Source organism: Peromyscus eremicus, chromosome 2 (genome assembly GCF_949786415.1).
Source record: "Peromyscus eremicus chromosome 2, PerEre_H2_v1, whole genome shotgun sequence".
NCBI classification, from domain to species: Eukaryota; Metazoa; Chordata; class Mammalia; order Rodentia; family Cricetidae; genus Peromyscus; species Peromyscus eremicus.
In genome coordinates this window covers 98,577,862-98,597,539 of record NC_081417.1, presented here as the reverse complement: position 1 = coordinate 98,597,539, position 19,678 = coordinate 98,577,862, and the positions used below count along the sequence as shown (strand labels likewise).

Sequence of the window (19,678 nt, the reverse complement as noted above, 5' to 3'; positions counted from 1 at the left end):
GGGCCCCAGCATAGTCCCAGCCCATGATTAGTACTCAGCTAAAATTGGCTTGCTGTTTTCATGTTTATAGGCTGGCAAACAGTATTTCATAGACCAGATACTGCATATGCAAATGACTGCATACAACAAGGGGGAACTAGTGATAGACGGTTGGCGTCTACTGGACACCACAGAATACAGATAGGAAATTTTGCGGGTGCTCTATATGAATGGGGTGTTTTGTAACACTTGTCATCAAATTACACCCTTAGGGGAATTTAAAATAAAACTGACCCCCCCCCCAACCCTAAATTATATAGCTTTAACTTTTCCAGTTGGATTGCTCAATTATTTTGCAAGTTAGAAGCAGGAATCAATTTCTAAACAGTCAACAGATAATGGAGAAGGCACACGGGGTCCTGGGGATGCTTCCTTAAAAGAAGACAGCATCCCTAGCCTCATGGATAATTCAAGCTCGAAATACAACTATTCGGATTTACAAAAGGGCCGAGTGAGAGACTCTGTAGCAAGAACAACCTGGACCGGGTTGGGAGACTCACAGGGCTCTGAGTTACACTGCCGCCTTAGCTTTGCAAACACAGAGGCAAACGAGAGTTCCTGTCTCTGGAAGAGGATGCTCTCCACGCAGGGACTTGGGCATGTGATGTGTCAGATGCCTCTAGGTGACCAGTGACCCGTGGCTGTCCTCCAGAAGCATCTGCCAGGAGCGCTGCCCTCTGGGCGAGCCAGACGAAGGACCAGGTGGACCACTAGCCACCGAGGGAGCGCAGCCACGACCTTGGGTTGTCAGCTCCCCGCGCGCTCTAGTCTGGGCTCCAGGCTCCGGTTTAACCCTCTCGGGGTGGCGGGTACCCCAGAGATCCTTTTCCCCTCCGGGAGCCCGCTGACTCTGTTGGGTGACTCCGCCCCCACGGAACCTTGGTTGGCTGCTCCCGAAGGAGCCGCGTGCGGGGGGCGGGGCGTTAGCGCGGCCTCCGCTCGGGCACTGGTGCGCCGTGGAGCCCCCGGCGCCGGGGGGCGGAGACAGCTCGGTCCGGGCCGCGCGGGGCCGGGGCAGCCCCGGTTCCGCCTCCAGCCGCGCTGGGCTGAGCCCAGAGCCGGGAAGAGTCGGTTCTGAGTTCCCTGTGGGTGTGCGGCCGCGGCAGAGGGGAACATGGCGCTCGTGGGCAGCCGAGTGGAACTGGACGCCGATGAGGTGCGAAGACAGGCAGAGCGGGCTGGTCCCGGCGCCCGGGGGGCGTGGGAAGGACGCGGAGACCCGCGGGGTCCCGACTGGCCGGGAGGGTGGGCAGGGCTGTCCTTCACGCCGAGGAGCGTCCCGCAGGGCCGGGCACCGCAGCCCGGAGCCGGCCCGAGCCTTCCTGGACCCTCTGGGTTTTTGCGGAGCGGTTCTGGACTCGACTGTGGTCTTCCGTATAAGTTCCGCGGGGTGTCCTCCGGGCGGGCGGGCGGGCGGGGCCGGGCTGTCTAGTCACCCCGGGGGCGAGGGCCAGAACCTCAGCTCGGAGGCCGGGGAACGTCCCTTCTGGTCCAGAACCGCTGGCGACCTCGCCTGCCTGGGCTCCCGAAGTGACCCGCCGCGTCCTCGCGCGACGCCGGGGTCTGAACGCTCCCGGGCGGGGGCGCCCGACCTGTTGATTCGAGCGCTTCCTTCGGCACTCGGCTGCAGCGGGGAGCGCGCGCTCAGAGTTGAGGGTCAGGCTCCTGCCGCCGCCGCCGCCGCTGCTGCTGCCATTTTACCTGACTTGAATTTTACAAGTCGTGGCCCGAGAAAGCTTTGGTTTCAAATGATGCAATAGGTGGATGATTTGGAGGAGACGAATTAGGATTCTGGCTTTACTGCCAGAAGATCCTGGTAACGAATAAATACTGTGCTTTAAATGTTGGCCTTAAGAACTGATCAAAAACGGAAGGACGGATTTTTATGCTACTGATAGTTAAGGCCAGCCAAAGCTCCCTTATTACCTGCTTTGCAGTGAGGGCCCGAGACCATATACCAAGGAAGTAGCGCTTGTCCAAGGCATGGATGTGTTGGGGGACCTTCTAGCTACACACAAGGCAAACAGTGAGATAGCTTATTTGTTACTACTTTCTTCTGTGACGACTTATTTATAGCTTTAGGCAGTATTTTTGGTATGACCTGTTGTTTGCCTGCCCTTTTTAATTTTACAGCCCTAGATCTTTTCTGTAATTGAGGTAATAACACCTTTAAGGTACTTTGACCATCTATCATTTCCTTAGAAGTTTCTATGGCTCCCTCTTGGGTATACATTAAGTATTCATGTCCTTGGCATTGTAGACTCTCTACAGCCTGGTCTCAATTGCTTGCTTATTCCCAAGCCTGTCTCCAACTGCTTCCTTGCCCCTCACCACGTAGTATAATTGTATTGAAAATGAAGGGACAATCCTGAGCTTGGTGACAGAGGCCTGTAATCTCTGCACTCAGATGACTGAGGCAGGAGAATCACTAGTGCTGAGTTCCAGGCCAGCCTGGATTACACCCTCATCCACTAGCATGGGGTTCTTTCTTCCCTACTAAAGAAACAACAACAACAACAACAATAACCAAACAAAAAAACAAGACTCTGAACCTCTCCTAACTGTGGAGTGGTGTTTCTGACCCCTGCTCGCTGTTGGGGAAATGCAAGCCATAACAGTAGCTGTAAACTGGGACTGTCTTGGCATAATTGAGACAAGGGACCCTCAGTGTGAACTGCCAATTAATAAAAAAAGTCAAAACACTCAGGAATGGAGAACAGCTCACTAGCTGGTGAGGAGGACTTCAGCTCATGTGGAAGGTAGGTTTCAGAGCAGCCTGGCACAAAGACTTGAATACATGTTTGTTGAGTGAATGCATGACTGCAGGGGGGATAATGGTTTGATCAGGCCTGAGGTTTTGCCGTATCGTTGATTGACTGTTAAGCTCCTATTTCATGGTAGGTATTAGTCTGTCTCAGGCGACGGGCAAGGCACAAAGAAACTCTTTGTTCATGTCAAATCTACGTTTATCCTTCATGGTGTATGGGTATGTTGGCATAAATTTGTCCAGTCTTTACTGAGTATTCACTCTGCTTAAATTTGGTACCTTAGAAGGACAAGGTTCAGTTTTGGTTGTCTAGGTCTCAGCGTGGGTGGGGAGATACGTCATGTGTGAAAGAACCCAGGGAACCGTTTAGGGCCGGTAAGCAGATGTGCATTTAGGGTGTTGTAGGTGGTACTCTTGAGACGCTTGTAACCCGCCCCGGACTGTAAGTGGACTAAAGAGCTCCACCCTGAGTGTACACGACTGTCCTTCCGGTCCACCAGATGTGTAGAACGGAAGCAGCTTATCCAGGGGTCCGTACCCTTGAGAACACTTTGCTCTGATGCTCCTGGGGAAAAAAAAAAGGGACAAAATGGTGTAGCTGAGAGAGCGCTAAGCGTTTTGCCTGTCTCATGTGCATGTATTTTGGGGATTAACTTGTCCATGGCCATTTATTCATTGAAATGGCCAACATCTGATTATCTTAGGTGCCGAGCTGGCGCTGATTGGAAGAGACAGCAGTGCATGAGACAGAAGGGGCCTTGTCCATGACTGGTGACCTTGACTGACAAGTCACTTGCCCCTGAGGGCTCCTTCAGTTTCCTGGTCCTGAGGTGTTAGGGCTGTGGATATCTAAATGTTCTAGTGCCCAGTTTTGTTTTTTTGAGGTACGAGCCCCTTTTGAGGTCATGGCTATTACTTTACTTTGGGAATCTTTTTTCTTCCTAAGTAGCCAAGGAGATGATAGTGGTGGGGAAACTCCTATAGTATCCCTTGGGTGGATTTTGTTTTTGAAAACTTTTTTTTTTCCCCTGAGACAGGGTTTCTCTGAACACCTCTGGCTGTCTTGGAACTCGATTTGTAGACCAGGCTGGCCTCGAACTCACAGAGATCCACCTGCCTCTGCCTCCCAACTGCTAGGATTAAAGTTCTTCATCACCACCGCCTGGCTTGAAAACTGATTTTTAAAGTTGCATATTTAGATTATATAAAGAGAAGTGCGGTTACATTTCTATTATCATACACTTAATGGGAATGAACAATTTATATATGTATATATATATGTATAATTTGCTAAATTGCATTTTAAATTAAAAGTGACTTGGTAAATACAATTATTAGGTTATTAATAGATTTAAATTTTGGATTTGATGTTTACAGTTTTAATTAGTCATTCTGAGCCCATTGTTGAGTAAGAAAATTAAGCCATATGTATTATCTTTTTTTTCATATGTATTATCTTACATAATATATGCAGAGCATGTTATTAAAATTTCATGGGAGGATACAACTTGAAAGACATCTAAAAAGGCTACTTAGGGAAGTGATAATGGAAAGAAGTGGAGAAACTGAATCATGTGAAGAAATGGCTTATGGGAGCTTTTCATGGCCTGTTCCTAAGGTGTGTGGGTCTCACTATGTACCTCAGGTTAGTCTTAACCTCTTAGGTCTTAGTGATCCCCTTGTTCCAGCCTCCTAAGTAGCTGGGACAGCAGCCATGCGCTTCCAGCCCGATTTCATGGTCTGATTTTTAACACAGGGATTTTTAAGATTTTATTCTGATCTAGAAAATCCTCTCTTGGAGGTTTAGAGTTTTGCTTTTGTTTTTCTAAAGATGGAGTCTTGCTATGTAGTCTGACTGGCCTGGAGACTTGACCTTATAGATGAGGCTGGCCTCAAACTCCCACATACTGCCTCTGCCTTCCAAGTACCTGGGTGACAGGCTTGTGTCTCTGTCTGTGTCAGCTGATGACATTTTAGTGAAACTGATTGCCACAATTTTCTTAGAATGGTGCTGGAAATCCACACTTGAAGGAGGTAGTTACTGGTCCCAGAAGAGGACATGCCTTAGTAAATGATGGTTAGTTACCCGTTACCATTATGCCTGTGGATCAGGGTGGGATTCAGATAGAAGGATTCCATAATGCAGGCTCCAGAGTAAGTGTTGTAAGACCAAGGGAGCATTCAGTACTTAGAGCAGCCTCACAGGTGGGAGCAGGGAGTGCTGGCCACCCTCGCTTGGGGACTGGTTTATGGTTAAAGAAGAGGTGTATTGGGACTAGTCAGGACCCTGGTGGGAGAGCTAGGCTGGGGTGGGAGTTGGTGTGGACTGGATTCGAAGGGGACATAGCAAAGGCAGGCTCAGATCCCATGAGGCACTGTCTATCATGACATGCTAAGGAGCCTGGGTTCTGTCTCCCAAATAATGGATGCCAAAGGTTTTTAATCAGGCAATGTTGTTAGTAGCTCCATATACTCCCTAGCAGCAGGCCGAGGGGTCCATTAATCTTTAAGAGATCTTAACTCAGGCAAACTCAGGATTCTTGGCTTTGACATAGAAAAGGATTTTAGGATGAGCCAGTATGAAGCAGAGATAGGTTTATTAAAGATAGAACGATGCTCAGGGAAGGATAGCATGGGTATGGCTTCTTAGAGAGGAGTTGAAACAATTTATTAATTAAGAGAAAGAGCTACTCAAGCTACTTCTCAAGAGATTCCAAGAAGCCCTTCCTATTTTTATAAATGAGATTATGGGATGTCTCTGGAAATGCCTTGGGTAGAATTGTAGTCTGGTAAGGTAAACCCAGGAGCTACTAGGGTTAGACCAGGCGTTTGACACATATCTTTTCTTTTTATGAGACAAGGCCTCCCTGTGTAGCCTTGGCTAGCTTGGAACTTGCTCTGTAGACCAGGCTGGCCTCCAACTCACAGAGATCCACCCACCTCTGCCTCCCGAGTCCAGGAATTAGTGGCACATGCCACCATGTCTGGCAACACACTTTTAAAAGTAGTATTATAATAAATAGAGTTACTGGTGCGGAAGGAGAAAGGCCTGAAACCAATGCTGACTGTGAGGAGTTGTTGGTTCTCAGCCAGCCACAGGCTTCGATCACACTCTCAAGGGAAGGCGCCGCCCCTTCCCATGGCTCCATACTTTTCTGTCTTTCTCTCCAGCCTCAGGAAGTTCTGGTTGTGGGGTTGGCGGCAGAGGAGCAGGGGCCTGTTTCCCCAGTCCGCATGAGTTGGGATGAGGCCTGAAGTAGAACGGAGGTGTGGGGTTGGAGAGGAGAGGCTGGATTGTAGAGCCTGAGCAGGTAGAGGGAGGAGGAGGATTTGGCTTGAGGCAGAGGTGTGGGAGCAGGAGCATGCAGTGGTAATTCTGGTTCCTATGCAAACTCAGGCTGGGTGGAGATGGTGGGATATAAGAAGGACTCATTCCCATTCCTGTGGGATGGGTGCCTAGGCAGGGAAGGGGGCAAGCGTCTTGGGGGATCCCGGGCTTGTGATAAAAGGTTGTTTGTAAACTGTAATGCCAGTGAGTGGAAGGAAAACAGCATCAGTTACTCTCAGTCCAGCTCAGGTTAACAGGCCGCCATTTGGGTGAGATCCTGAGTGTTGAATGTCTTTTGAGATCCTAGCTAGTCCTGGAGCACTACTTCCTCTGCAGAACTCTTTGCCTGGTGTTCCCCGCCCCTCTGCAGACGTGGGTACCCACTTCCCTTCTTTCAAGTTGGTAGCACAATTGTGCTTCTGTGGGCAGGTGCCAGTTCTTCCAGGTGGCTTTTGCCCTCTTAGTTCTCTGTCCACGGGTCTGTTGCTAATGGTCTACAGCAGGAATCGGATACTGTGAATCCCGTGAGACTCCTGGTTTCCATCTTGCAGTCTATGGACAGTTCCCTGTCCCTGTCCCTCTGGGGCCCAGTAGTCAGTCTTGAGTGGAGTCTCCCAGAGTCACTTCATGTTCACTGCCACACTTGTGAGGCTTAGGCAGGGAGGAGCAGGAGAGGAGATCGCCCCCTCCCACCTACCCACTCCCACCTATCCCCCACTCCCTCACCCCCCCCCCCCCATTGTCCTCTCCTTTTCCATTCCTGGGCCCAGTGAGTCTGGGCTCCCTCCTAATGCACTGGCTCTCTGCACCATGGTGGTCAGGCAGCCATGTTGGTGAGGTCATCACACCTCTCTGAGGGGACTCTTTCTTGCTGTGGTCTGTGGACAAGTACCTTGGCCTTGATCATATTATGCTGACACTTGTATGGGGCCTGTATATTTAAAAATACTTCAGTAAATGATACATTGTGTATGTTAGTTGGATCTTATGGCGACTAACAAATGGTGCAGTCTGTCTTGGGTGGGAAGTGCTAGGGATGTGAAAGTTTCTTCTCCCTAGGTGGGGCTCTGGGGGTGAGTATGGTTGTGCTGAGAACCACAGGAGGGATGCCAGCAGGCACTGGGGACATGGATGAGGGCATCTCTGCGGGAGAAGGTTGAAGTTCTCAGGTACAGGATGAGTGACGGTTACCTGTAGGCAGGATTTGGTGTGTAGGGAGTTCACTCTGAATGGTCAGCAGGGTGTGGTTTTCAAGGTGTGTCCTGCCCCCAGAGGGAAAGAAGCTCAAGACTTGGGTTCCAGACTGAGATCCTGGTGAAGGGCAGTGGAGTGACTTAGAGCCCATCCCTTAATCCTGTGGGCCTTGATTCTTAATGGGCAGCAAGCAGTTTGAAATGCATGCGTCTGTAAATCCTTTCCAGTTTTGACATCAGTCACCTAGAAGGTGACATTTTGAACAGGGTTTCCGAGGTGGAATTTCAGTAGCCAGTGTGGGAGCTGAGAGCAGGAGGAGAAGTGTGGTGTTAGCCATGTTGTAGGTGGTGTGGCTCTGGCAGAGGGTACCAGAGAACTGAGGTCAAGGCTGAGACTGTGTTTGGCCAGGTTCTGAGGTTTTTGTTGACATTTCCCCCTCCTTACCCTCCCCCTTTCTCCTTGCCCCCCTGTGGGGAGTTGTGTGATTCTTCCTGTATCTTTGTCTTTTTTCTTTTGGGGGCAGGTATATGGGGTGGTTTTTTGTTTTTTGTTTTTTGTTTTTTCCCCAAGGCAGGGTTTCTCCGTGTAGCCCTGGGTATCTTGGAACTTGCTCTATAGACCAGACTGCCTCTGCCTGGGAGTGCTGAGATTCAAGGTGTGTGTCACCACCACCCGGCTATATGGGGCTTCTTAAGCTGGTTTTGAGTCAGTACTCATGTAGATACTGTCAGCCGTCTACAGCATTATTACAGTATGTTTTCCTGTACCAAAATGTTACCCAAAGACTAAAATCCCTGAACAGTGAGTGGGCAGTGGTAGCAGGACCTTACAGGTGACAGGAAAGAGCAAGCTGGCATTGTGGCGACACTCTGTGGAGTCTGATGGTTTCATCCTGAGAGAGTGGAGAGTGTCGGGAAGTTCAGTCATGTACTCAAGGTCTGACGCACGGGAACCAGGCCCAGAGCCCAGCTGCTGCTCCATGTCCTCAGAAGGCAGCACTCCTCACATAGAGGCCCGCAGAGCACAGTTACAGTCAGTGAGCATCTGGTGGACTGTTTTGCCTGAAATGGTCGATGGGCTTCTGGGGAAGGGCTTTGAAATCAGGCCTCCCCATCTTCCCCGGGGCTGCCATTCTTTCCTAGTCAGCCTCATTTTGCCTGTGATGTGCGAATCTGAGGGTAGTTTCCTGGGTGCTCACAGCCTTGAGACAGAGTGGGAAGAAAGGAGAAGCTTTGGGTGGCTCTGCTGCCACTGCAGCGGGGACTCATGCGGGCTCTGTCCCAGAGACTGAGAATCAGGTGATGAAACAGCCTGTGTAATTCCTCAGACGTGTCCGGCCCTGCCCTGCCCGGGTCCTTGCTCACTGCTGTTCCTAGGAAATGGGATTGAGACCCGGGAAAGTGAAAATCATTGTTGCTTACTGTTTGAAAAACAGAAACCCTGAAGGACAGCCCAAAAGGGTGAGGTGGTCCTCACTGCCAAAAAGAGCTTTTGCCCACACAGTAGCACACGTCTGTAGTCCCAGCGACCCCAAAGGCTGAGGCAGGAGAATCACATGTGCCCAGGAGCCTCTGTGCATCTTAGAAACTGAAAGGAAGCGATTGGTACAAGGTCACACAACTATTGGAGGCAGAGAAGGTTAACTCTAAATTCAGTGTCCTTTCCACTCGGCCAGGGCCTGAGCACTCCTGTGGAAGGCCTAACACAGATGTGCCTTCTGTCATCTATTCTTGTAAGTAAAATTTTCTGGGAACGCAACCATAGCCGTTTGTTTAAATGCTGTGTTTGCACTACACTTGAGCAGTTGGGTCAAAGGTCATATGGTAGGCACTACCTAAGTACTCCTAGGTCCTTTTAGTTTGCTGTCCCTTGACCTGGGTGATTTCTAGGGATATAGTTTATTTATATATGTTGTAGAGCCTATGATTACATTTGCTCACTTCCTTATTACTTAGATTCCAGAACCGAGGAAAAACTAGTCTGTTTGACACATCCTATCAAGTGGTATGAGCAGATCTAGAGTTGGGTGGAAGTAGGTTTGAATCCCTGTTTCTTATGCAGCCTTGGGCAAGGTACTTAATCTCCCAGTTTCCTCATCTGAAGGAAAAAACAGTTCAGCCTGCCTCCTAGCTGCAGAGCTAGTGCTGGGCATCCGTGCTGGGCATCAGTGCTGGCCCACACGCTGGCTCTTGGTGCCGTCAGCAAGAGCAGCCTTCAGGCATTGTTCTCCGGCCCCTGCACGAGCCGCATACCTCACTGAGGGTTCCCTTGGGACAATGCAGTTTCCTATTACTAATTCCCAGAACTCTAGCTGGATAAATGGTGCAGATTTACAGTCCTTACGCTTTTCTAAGGGAGAAGAGTGAACTCAAAGGGCCATCTGTTCTAGCTCTGTCCACCACTGAACAGTGTTAGCGATTATCAGCAGGGGGAGTTTAGCGATTATCAGCAGGGGGAGTGCCATGCCAGTGGGCATCTGCTCTTCCACTGACACGTAGGTAGAAGGTGGCGTAACCTCGGTTGCTCTGGATGTTGTGTTGTGTAGCTCTTCTTTCCAGTGGTAGATGTCAGTGTTCTTACAGGGTTTTCATGCAGCATCTCTGTAAGGGGTGAGGATGTAGGGAAGGCATGTTTCTGTGTGGTTACTGCTTCCTGATGTAATTGAGATGGTAACCCCTGGAGACCAGAGATTCAATTCTTGCAGTTCTAGAGAGTCTGAGGTTCAAGATTGGGATGCTACATCTGGTGAGGACTTTCTTGCTATGTCTTAACATGACTGATGGCATCATGCAGGGAAAGAAAGAGTGAACTCATGTGAACTAGTAACCCAGTTCCCCCACATTTTAAAAACAGTTCATAGAACTGAACTCAGGGCCTCATTTGTGCAAGGCAAGCATTCTACCAACTAAGTCATCTTCTCAGACTAATAACCCACACTTACAATTACTAACCATTCCTGCCAGTAAGCAACCCTCTCCCACAGTAGTTGATATTAACCCATTTGTGAGGATTTTGTCCTTGTCTTAGTGTTCCATTGCTGGAAAGAGACACCATGACCAAGGCAACTTCTAAAAGGAAGCATCGTTTAATTGGGGGCTTGTGTGGTGATAGATTGTGTACCCTAATAAAATTTGCCTGAAGATCAGAGAACAGAACAAGCCACTAGGTTAAATATAGATGCCAGGCAGTGGTGGCACACACCTTTAATCCTTGCACTCGGGAGGCAGAGATCCGTCTGGATCTCTGTGAGTTCAAAGCTACCCTGGACTACATGAGATTGATTCAGTCTAGGAGAGAAACAGCCAGGCAGTGATGGCACACACCTTTGCTACCAGTATTTGGGAGTCACACGCCTTTAATCCCAGCACTAGGAAAGAAGTGATATGGCCGGGCAGAAAAAGGTATATAAGGCATGAGGAGACAGGTACTAAACCTTTCTTTTCACCTGGACCCTTTTCGGCTGAGGACTCAGAGACATTCAGTCAGAGGATTTGTTGAGTTGTCGAGGTGAGATGTGGCAGTGGCTTGTTGCTTTGTCTCTCTGGGTTTTTTATTAAAAGACCTATTAGATTTCATGTTATAGGCTTACCAATAGGTTTAGAGGGTTAGTCTATTGTTGTGGATATTGCTCTGTATGCTGTGAATGTGTTGCTCTGATTTGGTTGATAAATAAAACACTGATTGGCCAGTAGCCAGGCAGGAAGTATAGTATAGGCTGGACAAGCAGAGAAGAGAATTCTGGGAACAGGAAGGCTGAGTCAGTAGTCACCAGCCAGACACAGAGGAAGCAAGATGTAAAAGTACTGGTAAACCACAAGCTACGTGACAACTTATAGATTAATAGAAATGGGTTAATTTAAGAGATAAGAGCTAGATAGCAAAAAGCCTGCCATGGCCATATAGTTTATAAATAATATAAGTCTCTGTGTGTTTACTTGGGTCTGAGCAGCTGCAGGAGCTGGGTGGACACAGGAAAACTCCAGCTACAGTCCATGATCATCATGGTGGGAAGTAGACAAGGCATGGCACGGGAACAGTAATGGGGAGGTTTACATCCTGATCTGTAGGCAGCAGGTGGAGAGAGGGAGAGGGGGGGAGAGAGAGAGAGAGACTGGGCCAGGCATGGGTTTTTGAAACCTCAATGATAGACTTGCTCCAACAAGGCCACACCTCCTAATCCTTCCCAAAGATTTCCACTAACTGACCACCAAGCATTCAGTAATGGGGGCCATTCTCATTCATATCACCACAGTCCTCATGTTGTAATCACTTCCTGAAGTTCCTACCTCTCAAGGCAGTTGCAGTAAAGAATACAGTAAAGTCCAGTGTGTGGACTCTGGAGGACCATCTTAATCAGTGGTAGTTACAGTATAAGGTGAAAGGGTAAAGGAAGTGACATGTAAGGACTCCTGGGCACTGGACGGCATTCTGGACTCTTGCTCTGCCCCAAAGCAATGCACCAAGTCCATTCTCACCTTGCCTTTTAAAGTCTTGTCTGGGCTTCTTGTTGCCTTTGAGGTAAATCATGGTCATTTCCTCACAGTGGCTCAGTGGTTCCCACACTTGAATCTGCACAAAAATCTCCTTGCTGGGGAGCAGGGGGCTTGTTAAGATGGCTATCCCTGAGTTTTCACATCAGTAGGTTTTTGCTTTGTTTTGTTTTTGAGACAGGGTTTCTTTGTGTAACAGTCCTGGCTGTCCTGGATCTCACTTTGTAGACCAGGTTGGCCTCGAGCTCACAGAGATCCGCCTGCCTCTGCCTCCTGAGTGCTGGGATTAAAGGCGTGCGCCACCACCGCCCGGCTCTCACCATTGATTCTTACTCAGTAGGTTTGGGGTGAGTCCTAGGTACTTGGGTTACTCAGGTGGGCTTTGTGCATTAGCCATTTCAGAGTCTTATTGTTCCTTGTCTCTTGCCCCAAGTGTGGTCCTTCCTCACTTCCACACAGGCTAGTCAAGTCTTTGATCAGGGTCAAGCCCTTCCGGTGCTAGCACTCCCACAGCTTCCTCTGCTGGCTCTCCAGCTGTTCAGCAGTCCTGGCTGCCTCAGAAGAGAAGTCTCTCTTGGCCCATTTGTTGTGGCATCCAACCAGGATGGGATGTGTCCTGGGGTTCAGCAGGAACTGTGGCCTTTCTTCCCCTTAGAAGAACTTAGCAGTTCCGAACAGCAGGGTGTGTCTTCTCTGCCTGGAGAGAGAGGTGCCCTCCTGAGTCAGACTTTTCTGTTGCTGTGATGAAGAAAATGCCTGACAAAGAGTTTAAGGGAGGTTTGCTTTGGCTCAAAATGCCTGACAAAGAGTTTAAGGGAGGTTTGCTTTGGCTCACTGTTTGAGAGGCCTGTTCTCTGTCATGTGGCTTTGGGTCTCTGGGCCTCGTGAGGCAGCATGTTATGGCTGTGGGAAAGTGTTGCAGAGAAGAGGTAAAAGAGGGTCTAGGACAGGAGCTAGCTCCCAGACAACTACTTCCTCTAACCAGGTCCTACCTTCTGGTCTTTACCACCTCCTGGTAATGTCTTCTTCATATGACTCCGTAACGGATTAACCCACTGATTAGGGTTAAGATCCAAACACTTCCTAATGCTCAGCAGCCAGACTGTGGGAGACATTTCACATCCAAACCCCAACACCTCATGACCATTTGCGTCATCTCAGTACAGACATTCCCACCCTACTTCCGGTTTCCCAGGCATGCCTTTACCCTCTGCACTTGAGGAGGAGATGGAGGGTCAAGAGTTGACAGTCCTCCTCAGCTACGTAGACAGTTCAAGGACAGCTTGGCGTACATGAGACCCTGTCTTGAGAACAAACCAGCAAGCAAGCAAAGCGGCCAGCCATCTAGCTTTATTGAGCTGTGATTTACGCATTGTAAAGCTTACTCCTTCCCTCCCTCCACACAGTGCTAGGAATCTAATCTGACTTCTCAGTCATGCTGGGCGAGTGAGCTGTGGCTCACTCCTTTTGTATGTGTTCAGGGTTTTGTCTTTTAGTAAATTTAGAGTTGTGTAACTGTCACCTCAATTCCACTTAGCATTTCTGTACCTCCATTTCTTCTTATCTCAGTTTATTTTTAACACTTAAAATGATTAGAAAAAGTTAAAAATCCCAGGTATATTGAAACTGTTTCGTATGCGGAGAACAAAGCAGACTGGAGATCTGGGGTGCATTTGGATCAGGTTGGGCCAGCACAGATACTGTGACATCACCAGGATGCTTGAGGGCTTCGTGAGTTACTGCAGTACAAATGTGTTCTGTTTTCAAGAAGACAGACATATAGGTGATGAGGATATTGTTCACCCTCTAATTTTCTAGTTCTGCTTCATTCCCTGAGGCAGCTGCTGCTTAGCCAGCATGTTTAGATTTCACTTGGAAGGAAACACTCACACTTTTAGGCCCTGGCCTGTTTAGAAAACTGGACTGTCCTAGCGGCTAGTGTCAAGGAGGATAGAGAGTCAAACAGAATCATCCGGATTTCAGATTTGTTCTGTTTCAAGCAAGGCATGTGGGCGGGAGGAAAGAACACGGGTGGGATTCTGCTGTTGGCTGAGTGATCCCAGGTCTTTGCCTCTGCTCTTTGGGTCCCTCGGTGTTCTCATCAGATCACTGGGAACCCTAGTGCTCATCTCAGGTTGCTGTGTGCTAGCTCCTCTGTCAGTCGGTGTCTAGCATATTCACATACTTGACTGCACTCATGGGTAGTAACTAGGTATTGGTCTTGCTTCTTATAAATGCGTTCATATGGTAAGGATTTTGTAGAGTGCGATAGTTAGCAGTATTGTTTCCAGTACTGCCGCCTGCCACGTTGACTGTGGTGGCTTTGCATATTCATTTGCTGATAGTAATGTTAAAATGTACTTTGAATAGGAATGATTTTTGTTTTTAGATCCAAACAGTAGGTAAAAGTCCTTTTGAGCCTGGGGGGTGGGTGGGTGGATGGGGTGGTGGTATTGGAGCTGCACTGCATGCCTTCAATCCCAGCACCCGGGAGGCAGAGGCAGGTGGATCTCTGTGAGTTTGAGGACAGCCTGGTCTACAGACCAAATTCCAGGACAGGCTCCAAAGCTACACATAGAAACCCTGCCTTGAAAAACCAAACCAAACAAAAAGTCCTTTCGAAGAACTGGCTTATGCTGGTTAATTTTAGTCACTTTGACCAGTTAAGATCACCTGGAAAGCAAACTTCAGTTAAGAAAATGCCACCAAACCAAACCAAACAAAAACAAATAATGTGTAAAGCTGGGTGGTGGCGGCGAATGCCTTTAATCCCAGCACTCAGGAGGCAAAGGCAGGTGGATCTTTCTGAGTTCAAGGCCAGCCTGGTTTACAAAGCAAGTTCTTGATTAACATTAATCTTTCTTGATTAATGATTGAAATGGGAGGGTCCAGCCCACTGTGGGCAGTGCCATCCCTGGGCAGGTGGTTCTGAGTTGTATAAGAAAGCAGGCTGAGCAAGCCATGATGAGCAAGCCAGTGATCAGCACCCCTCCATGGTCTCTGCTTCTGTTCTTGCCATGACTTCTCTCAGTGATGGACTATAACCTCTAAGCTAAAACAAGCCCTTTCCTTCCTCGAGTTGGTTTGTAAGTGTTTTATCACATGACATAGCTCAAGCCAGGGAAGCAAGGGAAAGACACCCTGAGCCAGTTTCCTGACTCAGAGCTAAATGAGGTGGGGTTCGCAGTTTGCCTCCTCGGGGAGGTGTGGAACATTCATGAATGAGCGTGACTGTGCTTTAGCCCTGGAGACTTTGCTTGACCATTCAGATGTCCAGCCACTTGCTTATTTCCTATCAGTCACATTACATGGACTATTTCTCATGACTTTTCAAGGTAGAATCATGGAAAATAGACTTTACTATTTCCTCCCATCATTCTTCAGCCCAAGTATGAAGATAGTTTGCTTTGGGTTGTACTTATTAGGATGTTTGAGTTTAAGAATTGATATTACTAGGAAGAGAATGCTTGAGGATTTCAAAGCATCTTCCTACAAATTAATGAAAAAAGGAAAACTACTGAGTAAAGAGTAGGGGGAAAAAAAGACGCCCTAACCAATGATCAAAATGAGGTGCATCTGGACAAACCTCAGATACAACCACCAACAAATAGACCATCTAGTAATTCTAACCAAGTCTACAGTCTGAACCAAGTGCCAACAAAGACATTTAGGGTCAGTCTGTAAAATATATACTTCAGAAGTGCCGAAGTGGTGACAGACATGTGCCAGTCAACTGTTCCAGTCTGAGACTGAAGAATAAACAGATACTTTCTGGACTGGGGGGGGCAAAAAGAGCACATTAAATTGGGAAATAAAAGTAGTGGTGGGACAGTCGAGGGATTGGAAGGGATAGAATGACAAATGGGTTTGACTAAAACACATACATAGGTTAAAAATTCTCAAACAATAAAATTACTTAGTGAGCTGGGCGGTGGTGGCGCACGCCTTTAATCCCAGCACTCGGGAGGCAGAGGCAGGCAGATCTTTGTGAGTTCAAGGCCAGCCTGGGCTACAGAGTGAGTTCCAGGACAGGCTCTAAAGCACACAGAGAAACCCTGTCTCGAAAAACCAAAAAAAAAAAAAGGATTGATATATGAGTTACTGGCTTGAGTTTCATTAAAAAATGTTTAATGAATTTTGGTTTGGAATTAGGACAGAATTTACAAATATTTCTGAGATGGCCTAAACACATTTTTGTTGTTTTATACTGTATTTTTATGTGGTATTCTTAGCATTGACTGTTATAAAAATCAAAATATTCAACTCTGAAAAATGCTGAAGATGTTCAGTGTCCTACAATATCAAATATTCAGCCAAGACTTAATTCCTCATAGAGAAATAAGCACATCCTTTTCATTAGTATGCAACTTTGCTTTCATCATTCTTTCCTTTTTTGTATGCTTTTTAAAATATTTTTTTATGTGTATAAGTGTTTTATTTGAATGTATGTCTGTGCATCATGTATGCCTGGTTCAGAAGAGCATCAGTTCCCCTGGAACTGGAGTTAAAGATGTTAAACCATGTGGGTGCTGGGTATCGAACTTGGGTCCTCTGCAAGAGCAACAGGTTCTCTTAACCACTGACACATCTCTCCAGCCCCTTCGTCTTTAATTAATAGTAAAATTAATGTATGCTAAAGAGTTATCTTTAAGGGCTGGAGAGATGGCTCAGTGGTTAAGAGCACTGGTTGCTCTTCCAGAGGTCCTGAGTTCAATTCCCAGCAACCACATGGTGGCTCACAACCATCCATAATGAGATCTGTTTCCCTCTTCTGGCCTGCAGGGATACATGCAGGCAGAACACTGTGTACATAATAAATAAATAAATCTTAAAAAAAAGAGTTGTCTTTAAGTGTTTTTTTTATAATTTATTATTAATCAATGTTTGATTTATATTCCTATTTTGTATGCCTGTATATCTGGTGTTACATAAAAATTTCTTGGGCAAAAAGGGGTGGTCAGTAGAGAAAATTGGAGAAGCCTTCCATTTGAAAGTACACAAGCCCAGTCCACATGAGGATTAGTCTGTTTATCACATGACAGTAGGTTAGATGTGAATCTGGAGGTGAAGACCACAGAGCCCTCGCTCGCCCTCAGCCGAGGCCTTCGGAACCCTGTCATCCTCCTCTGACCCTTCTGGAGCAAACAGCTGGGTTCAGATAGCACCGCACACCCAAAGGGCGCCTGGCACCGGCCTTCATCCTCCCTCTCCGCCTCTCAGTTTACCCTTTCTCCACCATCGGCCGCTGCTGTGCAGTCTGTAGCGTGACTGTGCTCTGCTCCTCTTTGCCGACGTTCCCACTCCTCAGTCCTGGACCACGCTCTCACATGGCCGCACCCTTCTTTGCCCTCTGTGATCTGCTCTCACTGTGTGTCCCCACCTGTCATTTTCAGACACTGATTACATGTTTCCTCCCAGTGTATAGACTTTGAGTGACTGTCTGTAGTCATTAGAAGAACCGTGCTCCTTGCGACCAGAATAGTCCTAGTCTTCTTCCTCCGCCTGTCTGCTGCCCTCCTCTGCCTCTTTTCCTCGGACAGCCCAGCTCCCTCCCATTCAGGTTCTGGGATGTGCCACGCTATTCCCTACCACACTGCTCTTGCGTGAGGCTGCCTGGCCTAGCTGACTCAGCCATGACCATTCCTGAACTTTCCATCCTCACCACAGAGGTCAAATTTCCAAAGAGGCTGTGCTGGCTAGTTTAATGTCAACATGACACAAGCTAGAGTCATCAGAGAGGAGGGAGCCTGATTGAGGAAATGTTTCCATAAGATCGGACTGTAGACAAGGCTGTAGGACATTCTCTTTCTTTCTTTTTTTCTGCATTTCTTTCTTTCTTTCTTTCTTTCTTTCTTTCTTTCTTTCTTTCTTTCTTTCTTTCTTTCTTTCTTTTTTTTTTTTTGAGACAGGGTTTCTCTGTGTAGTTAGTTTTGGTGACTTTCCTGGAACTCACTCTGTAGCCCAGGCTGGCCTCAAACTCACAGAGATCCACCTGCCTCTGCCTCCTGAGTGCTGGGATTAAAGGCATGTGCCACCACTGCCCCGGCTTGGTATTTTCTTAATTCGTGATTGAAGGCCTACTTCATTTCAGTGGGGCCAACCTTGGCCTAGTGGCCCTGGGTTCTATGAAAAAAAAAGCAAGCTGAGTAAGGAAGCCATGGGGAGCAAGCCAGTAAACAGCACCCCTCCATGGCCTCTGCAGCAGCTCTTGCTCTGTTTGGAGTTCCTGTCCTGGCTTCCTTCAATGATGGACTGTTGCTAGAGTTTTCCTGCCTGGCCCACAGTCAGGACAAATCTCTCTCACCTGCCAGTCCCACAGCCACTCAGACCCGACCAAGTAAACACAGAGACTTATATTGGTTACAAACTGTATGGCCATGGCAGGCTTCTTGCTAACTGTTCTTATAGCTTAAATTAATCCATTTCCATAAATCTATACCTTGCCACGTGGCTCGTGGCTTACCGGCATCTTCACATGCTGTTTGTCATCGTGGCGGCTGGCGGTGTCTCTCTGACTCAGCCTTCCACTTCCCAGCTTTATTCTCCTCCTTGTCCCGCCTACACTTCCTGCCTAGCCAATGGCCAATCAGTGTTTTATTTATTGACTAATTAGCAACACATTTGACATACAGAACATCCCACAGCAATGGACTATAATGTAGATGTGTAAAACAAGTAAACCTTTCCTCTCCAGCTTGCCTTTTGGTGATGATGTTTTGTGGCGATATATTGTGTACCCCAATAAAGCTTGCCTAGGGATCCGAGGACAGAGTCAGCTTCTAAATTAGACATAGAGGTTAGGCAGTGGTGGCTCACACCTTTAATCCTATCACTCGGGAGCCAGAGATCTGTCTGGATCTCTGTGAGTTCAAGGCTGCACTGGGCTACATAAGAAACAGAACCAGGCAGTGGTGACACACACCTTTAATCCCGGGAAGTAATATGGCAGGACACAGAAAGGTATATGAGGTGTGAGGAAACAGGAACTCGCTCTCTTGAGGCTGAGGATTTTGTAGAGGGAAGCTAGTGGCTGGCTGTTCTGATCTTTCAGCTTTCATCCCGATATCTGGCTCTGGGTTTTTTGTTATAAGACCTTTTAAGATTCATGCTACAGTGTTTCATCACAGCAGTGATAACCCTAACTCAGGCAGAGGCTCTGCTTGGTCCCTAGCTTCACGTCAGCTAGGTCTTTTCTGCATAGCATTTCTGTTCTCTCTTAGCTGTGGTCATTATCTGCGCGATCTTGTTGTTTATATCCTTTCTGTAATCTGTCTCTTCTGTCTGATTTTCACTGCAGGAAACAGCGGTTGCTGTAGGCAGTTAAAGGAGGAAATGAAGTATTTGGAAAGACTCCAGGAGTGTTTGATCTAGGCTCCTGTTCATGAGTCATCCCAGTCCTATCTAGAAATGACCCACATGGGGAAGACCTGGTGCTATGGGCTTAGATTTTGGGACTGTGTTTGTTAGCTTTCCGTTACTGGGACAAGATAGCTGCAATAAACTGTTAAAGGAGGACATGTTTACTTTGGTTTCAATCCCAGGCCAGCTAGCTAGCTCCATTGCTTTTTGGGCCCCAGGCAAGACGGGACATTCTAGTGGGGAGATGTGGTGGACTGAGCTGCTGATCTCAGGGTGACCAGGAAGAGAGGGGGTGGGGCAGGCAGGTCCCAACATCACCTACCAAGGAATGCTCCCTATGATGTGACTTTCCTCCACTAGGCTCCACCTCTTACAGGCTCCACCATAGCCCAGTAGTACTTTATATTAGCAACACTATCATCAAGGACCGAGCCTGCAACGTGTGAACCTCTGGGGACATTTAAGACAAAATCCATGACTGGAGTGCCTTTATGGCACTCA

At 47.8% G+C, this 19,678-nt stretch overlaps 1 protein-coding gene across 1 annotated transcript in view; it reads left to right on the top strand.

The window, feature by feature from the left end:
• Positions 1-972: 972 nt before the first annotated feature.
• The window catches only part of Ttc39b (tetratricopeptide repeat domain 39B), a 107,414-nt gene continuing 88,708 nt past the window's right edge, over positions 973-19,678 (top strand). The window contains exon 1 of the mRNA XM_059254485.1: positions 973-1,195. Coding sequence (XP_059110468.1) covers positions 1,154-1,195 — 42 coding nt within the window. The 5' untranslated portion in view covers positions 973-1,153. The remainder of the gene's footprint in view (positions 1,196-19,678) is intronic.